The sequence below is a fragment of the Monodon monoceros genome, unplaced genomic scaffold (genome assembly GCF_005190385.1).
Source record: "Monodon monoceros isolate NGI ecotype Baffin Bay Population unplaced genomic scaffold, NGI_Narwhal_1 Super_Scaffold_9, whole genome shotgun sequence".
NCBI classification, from domain to species: domain Eukaryota; kingdom Metazoa; phylum Chordata; class Mammalia; order Artiodactyla; family Monodontidae; genus Monodon; species Monodon monoceros.
Genome location: NW_021703786.1, coordinates 22,732,276 through 22,756,229, shown reverse-complemented (window position 1 = coordinate 22,756,229; position 23,954 = coordinate 22,732,276). Strand labels below are relative to the sequence as shown.

Genomic DNA, 23,954 nt, shown 5'->3' with positions numbered 1-23,954 from the left:
TTTTTCTTCTCTTACGTCTACCTTTATCTTTTCACCCTTCTTCTGAGCATCTCTCAGGTTTGTCAATAGTACCTATGAGCAGTACTCAATCTCAGCCATTGTTCTTCCACTTCATCTCAGCTCTTTCGGTCAATGACAGTGCAGTATCATAGGAGGATACCTGGATTTAAAAACTATGCTTCAAATATTCCTGTTAGGAAGAAAACCTGGGGATTGGAGCAGCAGTCCTGAAAACATGGTCTTAACTCCTATAAACAACTCAACTCCAGGACTTGAAAGGTCTCTTCCATTGTTCATTTTTGAGATGCCACAGTAATCTCAATGCTGATTATCCTCAGAACTGACATTTCCTGCCATAGTCACAGGAATTCCCCTTGAGTTGGTTATATGCCTGATCAGTTTTTTCTTAACCAGTGACACACGTGTGCATGTAAGTAGCGTTGATATTGATGCTCTTCTAGAGAGACTCTCTAGGTCAGTTCAAAGAACAATTTCTATAAATAGATGGTAGAGTAAGAACATGTTCAAAGAGGTCTTAAAATGATTTGTCATTAAATGTCACAGCAAAATTTACAAGTGGGGATAGATGAAACAAGGTTGGCAAAATGTTGATAATGTTGAAGCTGGGTGACAGGTCCTTGGGGGTTGAGTATCATATTCTATTTTTGTGTGTGCTTGAAATGTTTTTAATAAAAAGCTTTAATTAATGCATTAGGTTTAACTATATGATACTGGAGGTAGTCAACAATTTTTGCATATAAAAGTGGCAATTTTATATGGGACCAACCCAACACTCTAAAACTTAAATAATTAAAACAAAAATAAGCAAAGAGGGACTTCCCTGGTGGCACAGTGGATAAGACTCCACACTCCCAATGCAGGGGGCCCGGGTTCGATCCCTGGTCAGGGAACTAGATCTCACATGCCTTTCGCAACTAAGAGTTCGCATGCCACAACTAAGGAGTCCACGTGCTGCAACTAAGGAGCCCATGAGCCACAACTAAGGAGCCCGCCTGCCGCAACTAAGACCCCACGCAACCAAATAAATATTAAAAAAAAATAAGCAAAGAGATAAACAGAAGAGAATATCAGAAACCCATATATATTATATATATATACATACATATATATATATATGTATAAAGAAAATACAGGATTGAAAAAAATATTAGAGTAGGGAAGGTCTTCCTAAGCATTGCATAAAATAGATAAGACAAAAAGGAAGAAGAGAAGTTTGACAACAAAAATTTAAACTTTTGATGGGAAAATAAACCATCAACAAAGTTAAAAAGAGGGCTTCCCTGGTGGTGCAGTGGTTGAGAATCTGCCTGCTAATGCAGGGGACACGGGTTCGAGCCCTGGTCTGGGAGGATCCCACATGCCGAGGAGCAACTAGGCCCATGAGCCACAACTACTGAGCCTGTGTATCTGGAGCCTGTGCTCCGCAACAAGAGAGGCCGCGATAGTGAGAGGCCCGCGCACCGCGATTAAGAATGGCCCCCCCAAAAAAAAAAAAAAAAAAAAAAAAGAATGGCCCCCGCTTGCCACAACTAGAGAAAGCCCTTGCACAGAAACAAAGACCCAACACAGCAAAAATAAATTAATTAATTAATAAACTCCTACCCCCAATATCTTCTTTAAAAAAAAAGAAAAGTTAAAAAGAAATACCAAACTTGGAGAAAATACTTGCAAAAATCAATAAGAAAAAGACAATCCAAGAGAAACACAAGCAAAGGATATGATGAATGGCTAATAAACACATGAAAAGATGCTTAATGTGATAGGGGAAAATGTATATTAAAACCACCTTAATCTGTTAGCATGTCTAGACTTAGATGAAATCTGACTAGTGTGTGGCGGACTAGCAGCACTCAGCCATCAGCCTCTATAGTTCTTGCCCTCCTCCACACTGACAGGAAGAAGTGCGTGGTTCTCTCATATACTCCCTGCTCCCCCAGACTGGGAAGTGGTATAACCAGGGGAAGAAGCAATAAGCCACAGGAAAGAGGGATCTAAGCCATTTTTTAAAAAATTTATCTTATTGAAGTATAGTTGATTTTACAATGTTATATTAATTTCTCCTGTATAGCAAAGTGATTCAGTTATACATATACATGCATTATTTTTCATATTCTTTTCCATTATGGTTTATCATAGGATATTGGATATAGTTCCCTGTGCTATACGGTAGGATCTTGTTTATCCATTCTATATATAATAGTTTGCATCTGCTAATCCCAAACTCCCAATCCATCCCTCCCCCACCCCCCTCCCCACTGGCAACCACAAGTCTGTTCTCTATGTCTGCAAGTCTGTTTCTGTTTCATAGACAAGTTCATTTGTGTCATATTTTAGATTCCACATATAAGTGATATCATATGGTATTTGTCTTTCTCTTTTTTTAAAATAAATTTATTTATTTATTTATTTATTTTTGGCTGTGTTGGTTCTTCATTGCCGTGTGCGGGCTTCCTCTAGTTGCGGTGATCAGGGGCTACTCTTCCTTGCAGTGCACGGGCTTCTCATTACAGTGGCTTCTCTTGTTGCAGAGCGCGGGCTTCAGTAGTTGTGGCACATGGGCTCAGTAGTTGTGGCTCGCGGGCTCTAGAGCGCAGGCTCAGTAGTTGTGGCGCATGGGCTTAGTTGCTCCACAGCATGTGGGATCTTCCCAGACCAGGGCTCAAACCCATGTCCCCTGTATTGGCAGGCAGATTCTTAACCACTGTGCCACTAGGGAAGTCCCGTTCTCTCTCTTTCTGACTTACTTCACTTAGTATGATAATCTTTAGTTCCATCCATGTTGCTGCAAATTGCATTATTTCGTTCTTTTTTATGGCTGAGTAGTATTCCATTGTATATATGTATCACATCCTCTTTGTCCATTCATCTGTCAATGGACATTTAGGTTGTTTCCATGTCTTGGCTATTTTAAATAGTGCTGCTATGAACATAGGGGTGCATGTATCTTTTGAATTATAGTTTTGTCTGGATATATGCCCAGGAGTGGGATTGCTGGATCATATGGCAACTTTACTTTTAGTTTTTTGAGGAATCTCCATACTGTTTTCCATAGTGGCTGCACCAATTTACATTCCCATCGACAGTGTAGGAGGGTTGCCTTTTCTCCACACCCTTTCCAGCATTAGTTATTTGTAGACTTTGTAATGATGGCCATTCTGACCAGTGTGAGGTGATACCTCATTGCAGTTTTGATTTGCACTTCTTTAACAGTTAACGACGCTGAGCATCTTTTCATGTGCCTGCTGGCAACCTGTATGTCTTCTATGGAGAAATGTCTAACTAGGTCTTCTGCCCATTTTTCGATTGGGCTGTTTGTTTCTTTGTCATTGAGTTGTATGAGCTGTTTGTATATTTTGGAAATTAAGCCTTTGTCAGTTGCATCAATTTGCAAATATTTCCTCCCAGTCCATAGGATGTCTTTTCATTTTGTTTATGGTTTCCTTTGCTGTGCAAAAGCCTGTAAGTTTGATTAGGTCTCATTTGTTTATTTTTGCTTTTATTTCTCTTGCCTTGGCAGACTGACCTAAGAAAACAGTATGATTTATGTCAGAGAATGTTTTGCCTATGTTCTCTTCTAGGAGTTTTATGGTGTCATGTCTTATATTTAAGTCTTCAAGCCATTTTGAGTTTATTTTTGTGTATGGTGTAAGGGTGTGTTCTAACTTCATTGATTTACACATAGCTGTCCAGCTTTCCCAACACCACTTTAAGAGACTCTCTTTTCTCCATTGTATATTCTTGCCTCCTTTGTCAAAGATTAATGGTAGGTAATGTGGGTTTATTGCTGGGCTCTCTACTGTGTGTTCCATTGATCCAAATGTCTGTTTTTGTGCCAATACCATACTGTTTTGATTACTATAACTTTGTAGTATTGCCTGAAGTCTGGGAGGGGTATGCCTCTTGCTTTGTTCTTTTTCCTCAGGATTGCTTTGGCAATTCTTAGCCTTTTATGATTCCACATAAATTTTAGGATTATTTGTTCTAGTTCTGTGAAAAATGTCATGGGTAATTTGATAGGTAAGCCATTGGGTTTTAATGAAATCTGGCTGGCTGAAATCAGTGAGCACCACAAAAGCTGTTATCATCTAGAATTGCGCTGTTCAGTATGGTAGCCACTAGCCACATGTGGCTATTTAAATTCAAATTAAATTATAGAATTGGCTCTTTCAGTCCCACTAGCCACATTGCAAGTGCTCACTAGATACATGTGGCAAGTGCCTAGTATACTGGAGAACTCAGCTGTAAGTCGGCCCTCCATATCCACAGGTCCATATCTGCAGATCAAAAATATCTGAAAAAAATTCCAGAAAGTTCCAAAAAGCAAAACTTGAATTTGCCACATGCTGGCAACTATTTACATGGCATTTACATTGTATTAGGTATTATAAGTAATCTAGAGATGATTTAAAGTATACACGAAGATGTACATAGGTTATATGCAAAGACTGCACCATTTTACATAAGAGACTTGACCATCCAAGGAGGTTGGTATCCACAGGGGGTCCTGGAACCAATTCCGTCGGCTACCAAGGGATTACTATAGAACCTTTCCATTACAGCAGAAAGTTCTACTGAACAACATTGATAGGATATTACTATAAACCATAATCTATCCTTCACACAAAGCATAACATCTCAGGAAGATAATTTCTCTATAACTTTTCCTTCATCCATCACTACCTTTCATTTTTGGAAATTATACTGCTGAATGTATTAGCTTATATCTACCAGGAAATCCATCCATATTGTAATCCTTATTTTTCCCTCAAATCAACTGTCCCAAGCAATAATTAGGTGCGATCTAGATATGGGTTATCTAGATACGAGTGTTTTCTGGATTCTTTTGAGAGAATACCTTTCTATTAATTCAAAAGGGGCCAGCCTTTTTTTTTTTTAAATCAATTTTTAAAATTTATTTATTTTTTTGGCTGCATTGGGTCTTCGTTGCTGCGTGTGGGCTTTCTCTAGCTGTGGCAAGCAGGGGCTACTCTTCCTTGCGGTGCACAGGCTTCTCATTGCAGCGGCTTCTCTTGCTGTGGAGCATGGCTCCAGACCTACGGGCTTCAGTAGTTGCGGCATGTGGGCTCAGCAGTTGTGGCTCGCAGGCTCAGCCATTGTGGCTCACAGGCTCTAGAGCACAGGCTCAGTAGTTGTGGCACACAGGCTTAGTTGCTCTGCAGCATGTGGGATCTTCCTGGACCAGGGATTGAACCCATGTCCCGTGCCTTGGCAGGCAGATTCTTAACCACTGCACCACCAGGGAAGTCCCCGGGGCTAGCCTTTCTGAATAAAATACCAGGAGATCACTCAGATGTCTCTAGCACAGTTAGAAAAACATCAGGCTCAGAGATAAATTTTCCTGCATTTGGCCTGGTGATGAGCCATTCAAAACCCCCAAAAGCAGCCCAAAAGTCTGGTCAAGATCAGAAACCAGCACTCCCAGGTTTGGTAAGATCTAAGCTGCTGCTACCACCTTAAATAACAGACATTTTTAGGCCAGTACTTCAAAGAGGGGTCTAACACCCAGGACAACCATCCCCACCAGTGTTCAGACATGAAGGGAAGGAGATCCTAATCTACAGTCCTCTTCTGCCCTCCTGAGGCTAAGAGGGAGGAAGGGTAGAAGTCTGATGCCCACCCTTCCAAAGCAAAGGGAAAGTCAGCCCACCAGAATGGATACCTGGCAATGACGAATGGGAAAAGTCACTACTTCTTTCCTCTTTTCTGTAAATTCTTATTCTATAAGGGCCTACAACATTTAGGTACATACTGTCCATATTCCCTGTAAAAAGTAAAGAAAGCCCACAATAACAGTTTCTACAAAATCCTAAGACATGAAATACACGAAACCAGAGCTGTCTGGCACAGAGCAGCTTGAACTTGGCTTCCCCGCACCGACTTTATAAAGTCCTCAATTCCACACACAGTACACAAACAGTGAAATGCCACGGCTCCCGAAAACAGCTCCATAAAAAGAGAATGCAGTTTTCAAAACCTTGATACCAACACTGCCGCTCAGGGCTTCAAAAGCCTGACCACCTTAAATATTTGTGGTTTCGATCTGGCAGCATCTCTGAAACTAAACACATACACTTTCTCAGTGTAAGTCCGCTCACTGTAACTGCATACCACTTAGGGAACAGGAATTCAGGAGCGCGTACTGTGTAATTAGGCTCCAACACAACTGAGCTTTTGATTTCCTAACTTCATACTTCTGAAAACTCTCTGCTGCTCCAAGTTTGGCAGTCCCTCCAAAACCCAGTCAGGTCAGAAGTGTGAAAAGGAGCAACAATGAAGTGACAATGTAAGTTCCATGCTACTGGCAGGTCATAGGACAAACAGCTGGGGACAGAGCTCAGAAGACCTTCTTCCCTCCAGCCCTGGAACAGCCCTAGAATTCGCATGGCGGCAGCAGAACCCTGGCTCTGCAGACCACTCTTTGTACAATGTTTCCATCCAGCAACCTCTGACAACCTTGCAGACTTCCGAATGTATTTTTTTAAGGGAGAACAGCAGCCAAAGATCTCCTCTGGAGCTAGTTTCAAATTGGGCTGAAAGATGCCAGCAGTACAGAACTACTAGTACAAGAGCATTTGAAGGCACTAAGGTCCTCTGGTGGGACTCCTAAAGTAGGTGGATCTTATCCTGATGGGTATGCTCTTTGCCCCTCCAAATGCTCAAAGCAAAGGAAAAAGGGCGGGGCAGTTATCAATGGGAGAGAAAGGCAAAGAGGGGGAAAACAGGTACTGAAAAGCTTGCTTGTGCGCATGCTTGTGCCACATACATGCACACACAGGGCCTCAAATATCTCCTGACCAGAGTTCTGTATGCTTTCTTAAAGGTTTTCCTTAAAATAACTTGAGAAATTCAGTGGAGTCATTTTTCTCCACTGAGAACTTCTACCTTGACTTCCTACAAGAAACTAAATACTGACAATGGAGAAAAGGATACAAGGGTTTTGTAACATTACTTTCACTTCCCTAACAAGGTAAAATACAGAATGCAGACTGAAAACTCCCTTTCTATGTCCTCAAATGAACTGAAATCTTTCACAACTGAGGGACTTGATGCAGCTTCCCATGACCTAGAGACATTTTAAACTTTTTTTTTCTTTTTCCGCTGAGTTGGGTCTTCATTGCTGCGCACGGGCTTCCTCTCATTGTAGCGAGCAGGGCTACTCTTCGTTGTGGCGTGCGGGCTTCTCATTGCGGTGGCTTCTCTTGTTGCAGAGCACGGGCTCTAGGTGCGCAGGCTTCAGTAATTGCAGCTCGCAGGCTCTAGAGCACAGGCTCAGCAGTTGTGGCACACAGACTTAGTTGCTCTGCAGCATGTGGGATCTTCCCAGACCAGGGCTCGAACCTGTGTCCCCTGCACTGGCAGGCGGATTCTTAACCACTGCGCCACCAGGGAAGTCCCAAGACATTTTAAAGAAAAACTTCCAATTCACCAACCTGACCCCTGATGTGGACAAAACCAGGGACACTCTACCGGGGATGGGAATGGCACCACGTAACAGGAGACTCCTCATCTCCCTCTGATGCCCATGGCTGGCACAGTGTCAGTGTGTCTGGAAGCCATGACTCAGTAGAGCTGGGGTCCTGATTTCCTCCCCTAGCACAATGGTGGATCTCACAGTGGCAAAATAAGAGCAGAAGAGTAAAACATTAGCAGTTGAAATGGCTTCCAATTTTAAGACCAGAAACAAGGTTCAATCAGTAGGCCAAACCAAGGGTGAAACTTTCCCCTTTATGCCCTATCAACCCCATTCCCCAGGCAGTGACCCCACAGGAATCACTCCAGGGCAACGGCTTCCACAAGCTGAACACTTTCTAAGAAATGCAGCATACATGAACACAACCACTCATCAGAAGGCAGACTTACCGCCTCTCCCCGTTGTGCTCGAACTTGATTCTGACGTCACTCTGCCAAAGAAATGATAGACAGGTTAGCGGGTTCTCTGGCGTGTGTCACTCCTGCCCTTCCCAGGTAAGCCTCAGGCAGTCCTTTAGCAACCTTAGGCAGACATCCCTGATGGCTCCTGTTAGAGCTTCTCTACCCCGACAGGCATTCCTTTCAATGAGTTCTAACCTCAGCGGCAACAAAGCTCTTGGGACAAGATCCTTTGGTGGCTGCCCCAGCTCAGGTGCTCTGCTCTGACATATCATTTCTAAGTTCACACACTCTCTATTTCCACAACTGGCTCTGGAGTTTCTCCCACTATATCACCACCTCCTGGCCAGCACACCGTTCCTTCTGGGCTGATGTAACTAGACAGAAAAAGAAACCTTAATACTGATACTTCCTAGCTCTACGACCACAACCAAGTTACTTATCCTCTGTAAGTCTTAGTTTTTCCATCTGCAAAGTAGGGCTAAACATACCTAATTCACAGAGTTGCTATGAGAACTAAATGAGCAAATGTAAGTAAAATACCTAATACATAGTAGACATGCACTAAATGGTTGCTGCTGCTACTAATGACTTCCACAATCCTTTCAAGGCTGCCCTCAGTGGGAGTAAAGTGGCCCTCTGGACAAATACCTTATAATTGTCCCCAGCTCTAGCCTCAATGACCATCATGTGTACCCTATAAGCTCCAGGAGGACAGGGATCATGTCTCTCTTGTTTCTGTAGCTCCAGTGATAAGCAAAGGTAATAGTATATATCTGTGCTTACAATATTTATTAAACGGATTGACTGAAGAATAGAGTTGGGCGTAAGTGTCAGAAATTAAGACGAGGTAGGAGTGTTAGAATGTTAAGGAACAAATCAAGGAGGACGAGAGATACTGTAAAGGGCAAACAAACAACTTGAAGGAGTTAAAAATGACAGGAAAAGGGAGAAGATATTATAGAAGAAAAGAACAGGTACAGGGGAAAAAGAAAACTAAGATAGTCAGGAAACCAACAACTAATAGAGAGGGAGGTAAGAAAGTTCATGGTCAATGAATGAAAATTATACTGAGACTGACAAATTAAAAAACTGTGGCTTGGAAGAAAGAAGAGGGTTTCAGAGTATCTGAAGATGAAGAACATAGAGCAGACAGAAAAGATGACAGAAAAGGGAGAAAGCTGAAAGGTAGGGTGGGTGCACACAGGACTTCCTTTACCCAAGAGATTGGGAGGCTAGAATTCCCTTCCAGTCAAATGAACTAGACTGGTGTTTCTAATTTACACTCTAAAAATTACTGAGGACCCCAAAAAGCTTTTGTTTATGTAGATTATATCTACTGATATTTGCCATGTTAGAAATTAAAATTGAGAAAATTTAGATTTTATTCATTTAAAAATAATTTAAAAACGTTATGTGTTAACATAAATACATTTTAATTAAAAAAACTTTAAAAAAGTGAAGTGAGAGAATGCCAGTCTCTTTAATGCATGGCTTAATAGGAGACAGCTGGATTCTCATATCAGTTTTTGCTTTCAAGCTGTTGTGATAATACGTATTGTGTAGCCTCTGGAAAACTCTACTGTACATTCTTAAGAGTATGAGGGTATAAAGGGCAAGGAACATCTTAGTACTATTATGAAAATAGTTTTGACCTGATGGACCCTCGAAAGGTTCTTGAGAACTTCCTAGGGGTCCTAGAACACACCTTGAGAGTCAATGAATTAAAATATAAGAATACAGCCTCTAACTCACTATTTTAAAGACAGGGAAATGGAGGCTCAAAGAGCTTCATGACCCTGAAAAGCTCACATACTAAACAGTGGACAGCAAAGCTCCCCTGAGGAGCAGGCCTGCGATGTGACAACTTTTCAAAATACAGCCCTGATACAGTCCTTTCATCCTTTGATGTAACATACGGGCCACTTGATCCCATTACTAATAATATGACAACAGTTAACATTTACTGAGGATTTACTATATACTAAGCCTTGTTCTAAGCATGTTACATATATCAATTAAACTAACCCTCACAACAGGTACTATTATTGTGTCTACTTTACAGGAGAACCTAATTTACAATGAAGTTAAACAAGTTCTCTCAAGATTATAATGCTTTAAAAGAAGCTCAGATATGCTATAACTTAAGTGTCACACAGGCAAGGGAGGTTTATTTTACTCACAGATGCAGGGCTTCAATGGGAGCACTGAAAGAAGGAAACTATCAAAGGATCTTTTGAGACCTTTTCAGAACTCATGGAGAAGATGGAGTAATAATGGAGCCAGCATCAGGAGACCAGGGTAGCGATCATGCAGGAAGCTATGGGGCCTGGGGAACCAGTAGGGGAGGCTCTGGCTGAGGCTGTGCATAGGTGGAGATGGAGGAGGTGGCATGGGAAGGCAGTGTGCCCCCTCTGGTGTGCATTCCAGGTGAGAGAGACTGTGTGTGTATGTGTGCACATGCGCGTGCGAACATGAGCACACAAGCAGAAAGGTGAGGCACTGCTGCAGAGGAAGTTATCATGGGGCTTCAAGGTTTGCATGAGTGACAGCAGTGTTTTCACTGTCTTCTTTTTCTCCTTCCCCTGAACTACTAAGCAGTTCCCGTGGCAAGGCCTCCCGAAGCACAGTGCCTGCAACACGCTGCCGCATCTGACATGCTGTCTCCAGCTTCCCATGCTGTCTGGTTCCACAACTAGCTCTGGAGTATCCCAAGTGCTCACCGCAGTTTGCAGCCCTGTCTGTCCCTGCAGCTGGGTTACCACTCCTTTCACCTCCTCCTGCTCACAGCCCAGCACACCTTGGTGTAGCACTCATTATTATTATATTTTATTAATCGATTCTATTTTTAGAACAGCTTTAGAGTTACAGAAAAGTTGAGCAGATAGAGCAGAGTGTCCATATACCCTTCTCCCCTCTCCACCCCCAGTTTCCCCTATCAGTAACATTAGTATGGTACATTTCTTTTTGTTACAACTAATTAAACAATATTGATGTGCTAAATAAAGCCCATAGTTTATTCAGATTTCCCTTTTTTCCTGTTGATTAAAAATTTATTCCTGTTGATTTTTATCTAATTTTTTATAGCAATAAAAAACACATAACATAAAAACACATAACAATAGCTCTCATTCTAAACTGGGACATTATATTTAGATGCACCTATGAAGGAATCCCCTCTGTCCCTTTGTGGGACTGAAGGAACTAAATTTATTTCATGATGGGCCACAATCCAAATACTATTCTACTTGAATTTAGTGAGAAAGGGAATTAAACTTTTGCCTCAAACCACAAATCACTCCCACTCAAGACTAACCTAGCCTGTGATTAGTAAGCAGTGTAAACAAAGATGCCTAGCCTTCTGAATCCCTTGTCTGATGTGGCTACAGCCTTTCCAGAGCAGGATGCAGGCTTCCATGTACCACATGGTATGCCCAAATCTGCCAAGTTCCTAAATCTGAGTGACCCCTGTCAGGCTGACTAGAATAAGCCATGGATAAGAAAGTTCAGATAAAGCTAACTAGATTCAATTCCTTCCTGCCCACCATCCTCCTTGCTCCTCTGAGGCATTTCGCACTGGTAGCGGCGTCCTCTGTCATGAGGTTCTCTCCTCTTGCCTCTGTGACTCTATCCCAAGCCAGGGAACCTGCCACCACTCTAACCACTTCTGCTTCTTTGCTGGTTCCTCTTCCTCATGCCTTCTCACATCCCTCCCCCAACATGTAACTGTGCCTCAATGTTTGGACTTTTGGCCTCTGGATTTCTCTCCCTCTTCTCACATCTTCCCCTCGGCAGGAATTAAAAAATCAGGCAACCTATAAATAGAAGATTCCCAAATCTCTATGTCCAGCCCCGATTTCTCAAGCGAAACCTCATCTGTCTGCCACAGATATAAGGCAGATAAGTCATTGTTAGGAATGCAGCACTAGAGTCAAACTGTCTGGCTTCAAATCCTGGCTCTATAACCTCCTTGTTGTAACCTTGAACTAATCTCTCTGTGACTCAGTTTCCTCATCTGAAAAGTGAAAATAGTGACAGTATCTATCTCATGGAGTTATCAAAATAATTAAATGAAATAACTGGATAAAGATATGAGAAAAGTTCCTGACACATAATAAGTGCTCAAAAAATGGTAATACAGGTCCTTTAGCCAAAACCCTTGGGGCCGAAAGTGTCTCAGAAAGCACTTTTGGATTTAGAGAGGTAGTGGTATGTGTTCTGTATGTCAAGTGATGCCCCTCCAGGGGGAAGGTGTCTGGGCAGCACTCCATGGCAGAGCAGAACGCTCACAGGCATTCCGTGCACCCCTCTGCGCTGCTTGGCCTCTCCTGAAGTTAGTTTGGGATTCTGTAACTACTTCTGACCAGCAGCTGGGAACAAAGTTGAGTTCTACACTCTCTTCCCTGGCAGCCACGTGTGCCAGGTCAATGGAGCCACCTTCAATCAGGGTCCTTAAGTGACTGTGGGGAACACTGTCCCCCCTTCCCTGTGCTGGCCATATCTGTACAGTCACTAAGATTTAGGGTTTACCTGTTAAGAGCAAAAGCTAGTTTTTGTATTGAAAAGTATGAATATTCACAATTAGTCAAATAAATAAAGACTGTAAATAGCCCTGTGTCCATTCAGGCCAAGTTTTGTTGCCAAATGAATTTGCTGCAAATTTAAAACTAAAGAAATAAATTTTTCAAAACATCTTTTAGTTTGCAGTACTCTTTGGATTTTAGAGTTGCAGATAAGGGATTGTGTACCTGCAAAAGCAATATACACACATACCTCTCAGAGTATTTCACTGTAGTCGCAAACTCAACCTAGCCACGTGTGTCTGCATCAACTACCCAACCGAACTAGTCCCCCCTTCTCAGTGTTGCCATTTCTAATACTGGCTACAGGCTCAAACCTCTGAGTTCTGCTTGATTCTTTCCTTCTTTTCCCTTTCTCACAGCCAGACAGCAAGTTCCAATTCTCCCCTCCAGGGACTCCAGTATGAGACTCTGCTTCCCATTCTCTCAGTTGTCACTCTCGGAGCCCCTTTCCCCTCCTGAATTCCTGAAGCAGCCTCTGTACTTCTCAACTCCCCCATTCCAGCACATTCTACATTCCTCCACAGTTTCAGTCATCTTAACCACCGCTTTCACCACATCCCTTCTTTGTTCAAAAAGTAATCAGTGATACCCATGGCCTATGGAATAAAGTCTAAGTTCTTTACTGTCATTCAAAGCCCTCTGGAATGTAAGCTCACTCAGTTTACCTAATCATCTCACACCGTTTGTTCTCAAAGGGAACCCTCTCTCCAGCCAGATCAATGTCCACCCTATTTCCTGAAATATGCCATATTCATTCCTTCCCCTAGGCCTTTAATAATTCAGCTTCCCAACCTGGAGTGCCACACTTTCTCCTTTCCACCTAACTAAACTCTTATACATCCTTCACTGCCTGGTTCCAGTGCCACCTCCTCCAGAAATGACTCCATAACTCCTTCGGCCCAAGTTCGTCTTTTACTTTCCTGGCCTCCTGTGGCTCTCAGTATCTGTACCATATATTTAGGCATAGTCACATAGTATCTTAGTTTCTTTTTTTTTTTTTTTTTACATATTTCTCATTTCTCATAAGACTGCATGATTCCTAGGGTACAGGGAATATAACATATTTCTTTGTCTAAGAAGGTTGAGTATAGACCCACGTTGAACTGAATGGAGAGGTGCCACAGCTGCTGAGAACGAAGTGCCAGTACAAAAATTCAGATCTAGGCAGGTTCAAGTCCCCTGCCCACCAGAGCTAATTTGGTGAAAGGAAGAGTGAGAGCATGCCCAGGCCTGGCTGCAGGCCTCCAGGCTGAGCTACAGATTTGGGAACTCAGGGGGCAATAGGAGTAACCAACGATACCAAACTTAAGCAGACATGACCTTCTCAAAGTTTGAACTCAACAACTGGATATGTAACCCAAGAAGACTCCCAAGAACTCAAAAAAACCTTTATTAAACAAAGGCTTGTGAACCTCTGACCTGGCAGAGGCCCCGGCCAGCCCGTGTCTCCGGTGCCCTCTCTCTGACTCTGCAATGCTCCCCCTCCCTGTAGTTGCCATATACCTTTGGCTCCCACATCTCTGGCACTGGAGTCCTTACTTTGCCAAAGAAAGTAAATAAATGAGAAGAAAAGAGCAACAAAAATAATTTTATTTGTGTGACTCAGGAAAGTCCTAAGAGATCAGTGGAAGAGGTGATTATAAAGCAACCTTCTTCCCTACCCTAATTCTTTCTATATCCCCAGTCCCAGCATTGTGCCTGGCATGCAGCAGGGGCTCAGTGAGTATCTGAATAAATCAATGATGAAATAGTGTATTAGTTATTTACTGCTAGTTAATAAACTATCACACACAAAAAAAGGAAGCTTCTTACAAAATAGAATATGAGGCTTGTATATTGTATTATGTTTTATTTTCAAACTAGCCAGCCTATCTTATCAACAACCCATGAAAGAGAAAGGAAGTCCTCAAGAGTCAGGTCTATCACAGTAAAAGCAAAAGACAGTCTGCTCAATCACTGACCCTGTGGAGGAACAGCTCCTAGAATTCTCCTCCTCTGTAACTGATAGCCAAGAGCCTGCCCTTCTAGCACCTGCTATGAAGAAAGCAACTTTTCCATTCTTAAGCACCCACTAGTGAACATCTGGAGGGTCAGACCCAGACCCTGGGCTCTGTTCAAGCCTCTACCTACCACCGTGATAAGATTCAAGGGAAACAGGAATCCATGGTAATAAGGATTCTATTTTTTCTTCTACTGGGACTTTCATATATCAGGTTAGCTTCCTAAGTCTGCAAAGGACCATCTGATATATAGTAATGTCAATCCAATAAAGGTAGAAAACCTTAACCCTTTCAGTTCCATGACAATCTGCATACTTCTGGTTAGATGCTTTCACTAGCGCTCATACCCACAATGCCCGAACATTAACAGAAGTGATGTAGTCACTACCACTTTACACCCGTACCTTGTTTTACAATGTATAAAATCTTTTGTATTCTGTCTATGATCTTACAACAACTTTCAGAGGTAGACACTATGCCTGTATTTTCAGATGGAAAAACTGAGGTTTAAAAAGGTTATCAGACTTACACATGGTAAAATTACTGTGACCGGGAGTCAGAAGATCTGGGTTTGCTTCCTGGCTCTACTTAGTATCTTTGCATAAGCACTTTGTAAACTTTAAAGTATTACACACATGCTTACAGTGTAGCTTATAGTTGTTGTTATTGCTGTTAACTGTTGCTGTTGGAAGCACTCTCTAAACTGTAAGATCCATGTTAATGGATTATTAACAACTCAATGCCTTCTGGGCCAGTGCTCCTTTCACTACACTAAGCTGTCGCCCTCACAGAGAAATAGCACCTGTTGATAAAGCACTGTTAGTTGATGACTGCTAAAGGGTCTGCCCTTCATGACTTATAAAACCATCCACAGGCCCCAGCTGAGGATGTGCCACACATGTCTAAGAACATGCAGCCAGCTCTAACCGGCTGTAGGCTTCCAGGGACCTAATGTCCAGGTGGGAGAATACAGAGAGCACAGATCCTAACTCTTAGCAAATAGTTGAATAACCAAGCGCCTCATACCCCTGTACTTCCGTAGCTGCTCAGAATGCTTAGTTTTTCTCAAATGTATTCTCTTTTTCAATTAATTGCCTAGCTTGTTTACTCAGGGAAGACGATATCTGAAGTCTTGCCAAGCAGAGGTATTAAATTATGATTTCCCGTTCTTCCAGGCCTCAGCCCCCAAACGATTCTGTCAGTGAACCCCCAGTTCCTGTGGCATTCCTTGCTGTGCCAAGCTTGAGCCCCATGAGGCTATGCCAATCTCAGCACTGCCATTCTCACTCTGAGGCACTGCTTGCCTCTGCCAACATCATTCCATCCCTGAACAAACCACCTTTCCTGGTGGCCAAAACACTCGGGTACTTTCAACTGGGACTCTGCAATTTGAATCTTTAGCCCAATTTGACATTTCTTAGACCAATTTGGCATCTCTTAGCCCTTTAAATTAGGTTTTGATCTTTCAGTCCTCTCTCCTCCTAAGCATGGACCTTCTGACAGAAGAATTGCTACTGGAGAAAACCGTTTAATCCTATCCTAGGCCCAAGCAAACAAAAACAAGAATTTTTAAAAAGGGAATTCACTGTGTAAACTGTAAAGTCCTACATTAACAGATTATTAACATCTCAAGACTCAGGCTGGGCTCTTTTCATTACATTGAGCTGTAAACACTTCTCCCCCTAAATGTTCCCACCATCCCCATCTCACCCCATCCTTCCTTGGAAATGCAATCACTGAGACTCTCTCTCTCCTTCTGCTTTCACGATTTTACTGAAGACTATTTCTCCTGGTCAGAAGCTGAACATCTGCTATACTTCCCAGGAGAGACCATTCTACAACCTTGACTTTATTAAGGCGGAAGCTATTTTGACGTTTTCATTGCCCTTTTACCCAATATTAGCATAAAACTTTGAGCTTCAATTTCTAAACAGCCATGCTAGTTCCAAGCTTCATATTCCCCCCAGATCCCCATGCCCCCTGGAATAGACGCTTAGCTGGGATTCCCACTGATGAGCTTATCACAATGCATAGAAACTCATGACCTGTGTGGTGGAACAAATGTACCAAGGAGATGTGCACATCTCCAAGCATGTATTTCTTGCCCAACAAATCAATAGTCCCTTATACAGTATATAAAGTTGTGCTATCCAAGACAATAGCCATTAGCCATATGTAGCTATTTAAATTAATTAAAATTAAATAAAATTTTAAATTCAGTTCCTCAACTACACTGGGCAGTACAAATATAGAACATTTCTATCATCACAGAAGTTTACTGGACAGCACTGATAGAGGTTGCTTATGAATAATACTGTTGTGAGAAATGGTGACAGCACACAGGTAATGAGTAACCAGTGCTCCCTGCAAATCCACTAAAACAATTTGTCCAGGAAATGAATTCCACACTCTTCCAGCACTAGTAGATTTAAAATCACATTTTAGCTTTAACGGGTAATTTTGTTCCTTACCAAAAATTTCTTTTTCTCACTGGCCCCTGCACATGAGCTTGTAGTTACTGTGGGGCTGTTCAGAAGGGCTGAGCTGCTGCTGTTGTGTTTTTTCTTTAAAAGCAAAAAAACTGAGGTTAATAATTTGTATCCTTCATGCAACAGAAAAAGTTTGACGATATTCAAGTAAACCGTGGGTCCAAAGAGCTAGTACCGCTTGTTAAGATTATTTCCTCTATACTAGTCAATCCTTTTCACAGGCTTCTACCTTCATAACCACTGCCTTCACCCCAATAACACAGCAGCAGGCATGGTAAAAGATCAGGATTTTTCTTATAATAGCTTTTAGGCCTAAACAGGATTCCTAAAAGGTAATCTCCCTTCAAGGAATGATCAGAGACCACTCCACCCCTCCTCTTCTCCGCAGAGTCCATTTAGGTCTTCCAACTCAAGAAAGCTTCCCCTTTTCACCTACTAACTGACATCCATGCTAATAGTCCCATTTGGAGAAAGATCAGCTGACTGGAGCAGCGTTAACAAGCACACTCTACATAGGAAGACAGGAAGGAAAGTGAGGTCATTAGGCTCAAGCCTGGGGGAGGGGATTCACTTCTGGTAAAATGCTCCTTCCAAAAGCAGCTCTGAATAGAAGTGAGTTACAGCAAGTGAGAACCCACACAATTAGAATAATGTATGAAAACAGTACAAGAATGGGCCCTATTCTGTTGTTCCCCTAGTTCTGTAAGGTAAACACAAAAAATAAAAGCAGCTTTCTAAACTATTCCTTATGTTACAACTGAAACAAAAGGACTTCGGGTCCCTAGTTTTCCTAAAGGCAGGAAATACTCTGGGAGGCTATATCTAGCCAACCACAGACAGAAAAAGTTCTAGCCCCTTATACTTTCTCCAGGAACCAAGAGCACTTCTGAAGAATTGGTAGACAAGGTGCAAATGAGGAGAGAGAAGATTAGTTGATAACGAAGAAAACCACAAGGAAGGATATCATCAAACACACCAAACTCGGCCATCTGATACCCACCAGGAAGGAAAGCTCTCCGTCACTCACTCCTCTCTGTGGGCCAAAGGGCCTAGGCAACAGGGAGGTCAGTGACACTGGAGGTGAGAAGAAGGTTCTCAACAGCGCACAACTTTAAATGTTAACAAAATAGAAGCTGTTTTCCTAAAGAAGCACACAACTCTCAATAAAACAGGCACTCTCAACTACCTGAGTTAATGGGGGGAAACAACTGTAAACAACAATAACAAAATCACTCATTGTTACTTTCAGAATATATATGATGTTTTATTAAATAAATTTCCCTTCCTAACTACATTTTAAATAAACCAATACTAAAATTAATTAATTTTTTCTGAGTATATACTGTAAGATAGCTAAAAAGTTTCTGAATTAGGGATCGTGAATCTGGATAAAATATTTGCCAAATGATCAGTAAAGGAAAAAGTATATGAATACGTCCCCATAATTAGTGAAGAAATTATTCTAACTCCCCACAGATGAAACAGTATTTACAAGGTGAGATGCACAAGGCATTGGGACTCCAGATCACAACCCACACCTGGTTAGTACATATCACTTACCATTTAACAGACTTAAGGGAAGGGACCAATAGCATTCAAGCCTGTATCAGAGTATCATTGGCTTCTCACATATTTCCCACCTGAAAACCCCTCCCCAACAAATTTAGTTAACAGCCATGGCCGCACACACCTGCCTATTTGGGTGACCCGTTTCTTTGTTCTTCATGGTCTCATATCCAGGCACCCGGGGACGTCGGCTCATCTGGAGGGCCACCAGATCCTTCATGATTGAGTTCAATGCCTCCTGTTCGTCTGCAAAGAAAGAGAGCACATGGGCTAAGGTACTTTAATACAGACCACAGAAGTACTTTCACAAATTATATAACTAATACTCAGGGAGTTCTGCCCAGGTGAGAGACCCTGTAACTATAATCACATGAATTTGATATCTGTGAAAAGTAGATAACTGAGGTCAGACTATGGCAATTTGAATTTTAATGGATTCTTAACAGCTCTCCAATCAGATTTCTGGCAGCAATATCTACCAGTTCACTGGGGGCAAGGGAGGTGTTCAAACAGACCAATTCTTCCAGTGCCAGAGAAACTCAACCAGGAAAAATAGATGAAAAGTTGGAGTGAAGAACAACAAAGCACAGTGTAGTAGGGTACTGAGTGAAAAGATGAATTCTTGGAGAGCTGATTATGGGACACAGTCAGTCAGACTTATTCCTAAACTATCGTACACAGGGGAGCATATTTAAAAGGTACCAAACAAGGACCTCAGGTCGCTGCTTTGAACAAAAGTTGTTTTACAAGCCTAGACTCTGAATGCCCCCTCCCAGCTCTTTACAATTTTATAGGCCTTCTGCTTCCCACAGGGAAGTCAAAAGGCAGTTCTATTGTTTTTCTTCCCTAACTGACCAAGCAATGCATTGTCTCTGCCTTACTGGTATTACTTTTAATCCCCCTTTCTTGACATAGCATAGATCACTACAGTTCTCATGCAATGAAGACAACTGGCCAAAACCCGGAACCTAAACCAGCCCAATTCCATGTTTTGCAAAATCCTCCTAGGTCCTTCAAGAGATCCTTGTCTACTCAAATAGCACTGGGGAGTTGAAAATAAATCTGCTGATCTGCAAAGAAACATGAGGAATGAGCTGTTACACTTGCTTCAGTGACAAATGAGTCACTTAGGGACTTGGGGCACACCTTAAAAGAAGTACAAGACTCCACCCACAGAGTGTGCCTATCTTCTGCGCTTTATCACCGTCCCTTGAAAATACTCTAATATCCTGTGGAAAGGAAAGAGCAGCATGGAGTATAGGAAGTAAAGCGGCGTTATTTGCCTCTCCCCTCTTCCTAAACCAAATCTGCTCGGGTGCCCTACATGCCCTCTGAGGAGATGCAGCAAAGGAAGGAGAAGGGTGCCCCTGAAGAGATTTTTGTCTGCTCAGAAAAGTAAAATTAGATTTAAGACTTGAAGGAAAAACACCAGTAGAGTAGCTTCCCAACTAATTCCACTTCAAAATATATACAAAAGTATGAGAGTGATATAGTTGTAGTATGAAAAGAATGAGGTAAATGAGATAACGAATGAGGAAGTGGGTGTCTACAGAAAGACATCTGTCAAAATTAAAACATAGGGCTTCCCTGGTGGCGCAGTGGTTGAGAGTCCGCCTGCTGATGCAGGGGACACGGGTTCGTGCCCCGGTCCGGGAGGATCCCACATGCCGTGGAGCAGCTGGGCCCGTGAGCCATGGCCACTGAGCCTGCGCATCCGGAGCCTGTGCTCCGCAACGGGGGAGGCCACAACAGTGATAGGCCCGCGTACCGCAAAAAAAAAAAAAAAAAATTAAAACACATACATCCTATCAATTATTTTATACTTTCTCACAATTTACCTATAGGCTCCTTAAAGGGAACTTGCTTGGTGTTTGTTTTGTTTTTTAACCTCCCAACCAAGATTTTAAAACTAGAGCATAACATCTAAGCTAGGATGACTAGATTATATATATGTATAACATATATATATAGGCTTATATATTAAACTGGCTTATATATCATTAAATATTATATATGTATAAATTTATTGGGCCAACTGTAACAGTAAATTGGGGTCATTATCATTATGACTAGGTGGGTGTTTTCTGAGGAACATCCAGTGATAGTCCTAACAGCAGAATGCATATAGTTTTCAGTATCAAGGTAACCAGCCTTAGAATTGAGAACTTCAGTTGTCTCAACTCAGATACTGAAACAAGATGGATGTGAATATACACACACAGACACACGCACATGCTTTCCAAGTCAAATCCATGACAAGTATGACCAAAGAAATTGTTTCTAATTCTGTATAAGATGATGCTATTATAAGAGCTGGTTTATCAGGTTGACAAATTCTGTTTCCAGGAAGCTAACCAATTCCTGGCATTACTTAATGGATAAGAACTTGTTTGGTAGTTCCAGTGGTGAGAACACACTAGAGGAATGGTTTGGTTCTATCTCTTGAAATCTGGGGCAACTGACCCAAGTGAAACAAAGTAATAGAATCTGATTTTGTGTCAAAGTTGCATATATTTCTAGAGGCAAACGGGTTATTTTTAAAAAAAATAAATTTATTTAGTTATTTTTGGCTGTGTTGGGTCTTCATTGCTGTGCGCAAGCTTTCTCTAGTTGCGGCAAGCGGGGGCTACTATTCGTTGTGGTGTGCAGGCTTCTCACTGCAGTGGCTTCTCTTGTCGCGCAGCACAGGCTCTAGGTGCACAGGCTCAGGAGTTGTGGTGCACGGGCTTAGCGTGTGGGATCTTCCCAGAACAGGGCTCGAACCCGTGTCCCCTACATTGGCAGGCGGATTCCTAACCACTGCACCACCAGGGAAGCCCTGGTTCTTAAACTGATACTTCAAACTGAGGACATGGATAAAGACAGGAAGCAAATCGGGTGGTTCTTTTAGGCATTTCTTCCTGGATTGGGATTTTAACTGAATTATCTGTGCTATCGTACTCTTTCCTTAAAAAATAAAAACAAACAAACAAACCTTTTAAAAACAAATAGCAGCTTTCTTAGAGTGCAGTAGTCAGTTATATGGACTTTGGAGTCAGAAAGACCTGGCTTTAAGAGGCCTTAAACAAATTACTTATTCTCCCTAAACCTCAATTTCCTCATCTGTAAAATGGAGATAATAAAAGTATCATTAAACAGAGCTGCTGTGAAACTTAAGGGAAAAAACAAACAAAAAACCTTACAAATTATTCCTCATGGTACCTAGCACTTAGTAATGCTGAAAAAAATGCTGGCTATTATTATTAGCAATGGAGAAAAGGTTAATGGAGGCCACAATCTATCCTAATATTTAATTATATTTCTGAATTTTTATTATTAATTATTAACAATAACCATTTACTGAATACCTATCATGTATTATACATTAGACAGTTTTGAAAGATACTTTAAGGTATTCAAACTCTAGGGGTAAAAAGACAAAACACACAAATACAAGGTTACACAAATAAAAAGACTGAATTAGACAAGAAACAAACCAGAATACATAAACACATGTGTAAAAAAAATTTTTTACAGTGTGAGTAGCAAGAGATTATATAGATGATTTTACAGAATAAAGAGTTTTCCAGAAATGCAAGCTGTACCAGCTATGCAAGAGAGCTTTACAAATAAACTGAGGAGAAGGACATGAAAGCAAGTGAGCGGTGGAGGAAAAGAAAAGGTCAGGGACTGATCCTCAGTGAGTAGTAATGCCATCAAGTAGAGTAGGAAGAAGGTGTGCTGGCACAGAAGCCTTTAAGAGGATTGGGAAAAAACAAGAGTGACACCACAGAAGCTCAGACCAAAGAATAGCAGGGGCACGCAGAGGCCAGGCGGGTCCAATAGGGTAGTAGAGGCAGAAACAATTTTACAGGGAATAGAGAAGCTGGAGATTAAAAGAAAATTGGAAGTAGTGGAAATCAACAATTCATTTATGAACTTTACACGTGAACAAGTTGAGGCAGAGGTAATAGTATGCTATAACCTTGAAAAGATTTCCGAAGGATGGGGGTGGTCTGAGACACTTAAAAGCTACCAGAAAGAAGCACAGAGGAAGAAGTTAACTCTAGAGATTAGGAGGTCAAGGATCTAGGGGTGAGGAATATTCATAGAAAAAGAAAAGAAGGGATCTATGAAACAAGGTTTACAGTTCAGGCTTAAAAAGTGGAAGCTCTTCAGCAGTCTCAAGCAGACAGCTATCCATAATTATCCAGCGGCGTGTACTTTTCCTTCTCCCCATACCCTGACCTAAGGCATGGGGGCTGCCAGGCAACACACTTCTCTCTCATTAGTCCCAGCAGGAAGTCACTCTTCCAGACTGAGCTATTACTTCTATCTAAAAGCAGGGTCCTAAGGCACTCCCATTTACAAATTCCCTTGGCTTAAAACCCAGAAAAGTTTCCAGAAGCAACATGTCCTTCGATAAACATTGTTGTCCTGCATGATGCCAGACACTCACTCTTTTCCATATATACAACCCCCAAATTTAATCTTTGTTTTCATTTAACAAACTACTTCTTCACCTTGCTCTACCCAACTCTGCCAGATCATCTGATCACACTGCTCACTCAGGAGATCCTGTGCTTCAGAGTGTCTGTGAGTCAGATTTTACTATCTTACTGTTCATGACATGTTACATACTCGCACTGCCTCCACCCTCTCCATACCTGGGCAAACATCATTTCATAGTAAGTATAAGCAAAAAGGTCTGATCCTCAATTCACAAGAAACATTTTTCCTTTTTCCTTCAAGGCCCTGGGTGAATCTTCGCTAAATCTCAAAGTCAAATTCTGGTGTTTATTTTTCTGTTTCTGGGATATAACTGCCCTTCGATATTAACTGATGACTTAAAATTTAAAAATACATATTACAAAGTAAGCTATTGCTTCCTCGTAAAAATCAATATATCACCATCATATTTTATTTTAATGGCTAATGAAATTAACCTTAGAGGTCTGAGGACTATAGGATAATGTATGTCAATCCAAAAACTACAGAATTGATCTCTCCCTCCTATGTACCTTTACAGTTTTGATGAAGTACCTATAACACCTCATTGCACTGATTTGTTTACATGTTTTTGGTTCACCTCACCTAACTGTAACTTCTTAAACACAGGATACATGTATGTACAGGGCCTAACACTATATCTGACACATAAGAGATGCTCAATAAATGGGCAAAGAAAAAATGGATAGCTTACATAGTCAGAACCAAGAAGACTGCTTCTTCCTCTATGTATTCCCCTAAGTTATGCTAAGTTGGACTGATACTTTTTACAAATGCCTAAAATTCAGTTTTAAAAACCAATCATCATTTTGTAAATCTAGTCGTGACATAGCCATGTTGATTCATTAAACTGTGATCCCAATTTCAATCAAAACAGTTGCTAACGATTTAGAGTATACACAGGTGGTCAGATTCTA

The 23,954-nt window shown here is 41.6% G+C and overlaps 1 protein-coding gene across 2 annotated transcripts in view; it reads right to left on the bottom strand.

The window, feature by feature from the left end:
• The window catches only part of MAP3K3 (mitogen-activated protein kinase kinase kinase 3), a 61,042-nt gene that overhangs the window by 33,812 nt on the left and 3,276 nt on the right, over window positions 1-23,954 (bottom strand). Inside the window, exons 2-4 of one of the 2 annotated variants that reach the window (XM_029211390.1) lie at window positions 18,674-18,795; window positions 16,966-17,058; window positions 7,903-7,943 (exon numbers count right to left, since the gene is read on the bottom strand). In XM_029211390.1, the coding sequence (XP_029067223.1) occupies window positions 7,903-7,943; window positions 16,966-17,058; window positions 18,674-18,795 (256 nt within the window). The remainder of the gene's footprint in view (window positions 1-7,902; window positions 7,944-16,965; window positions 17,059-18,673; window positions 18,796-23,954) is intronic. The other variant, XM_029211391.1, reaches the window with a different exon arrangement.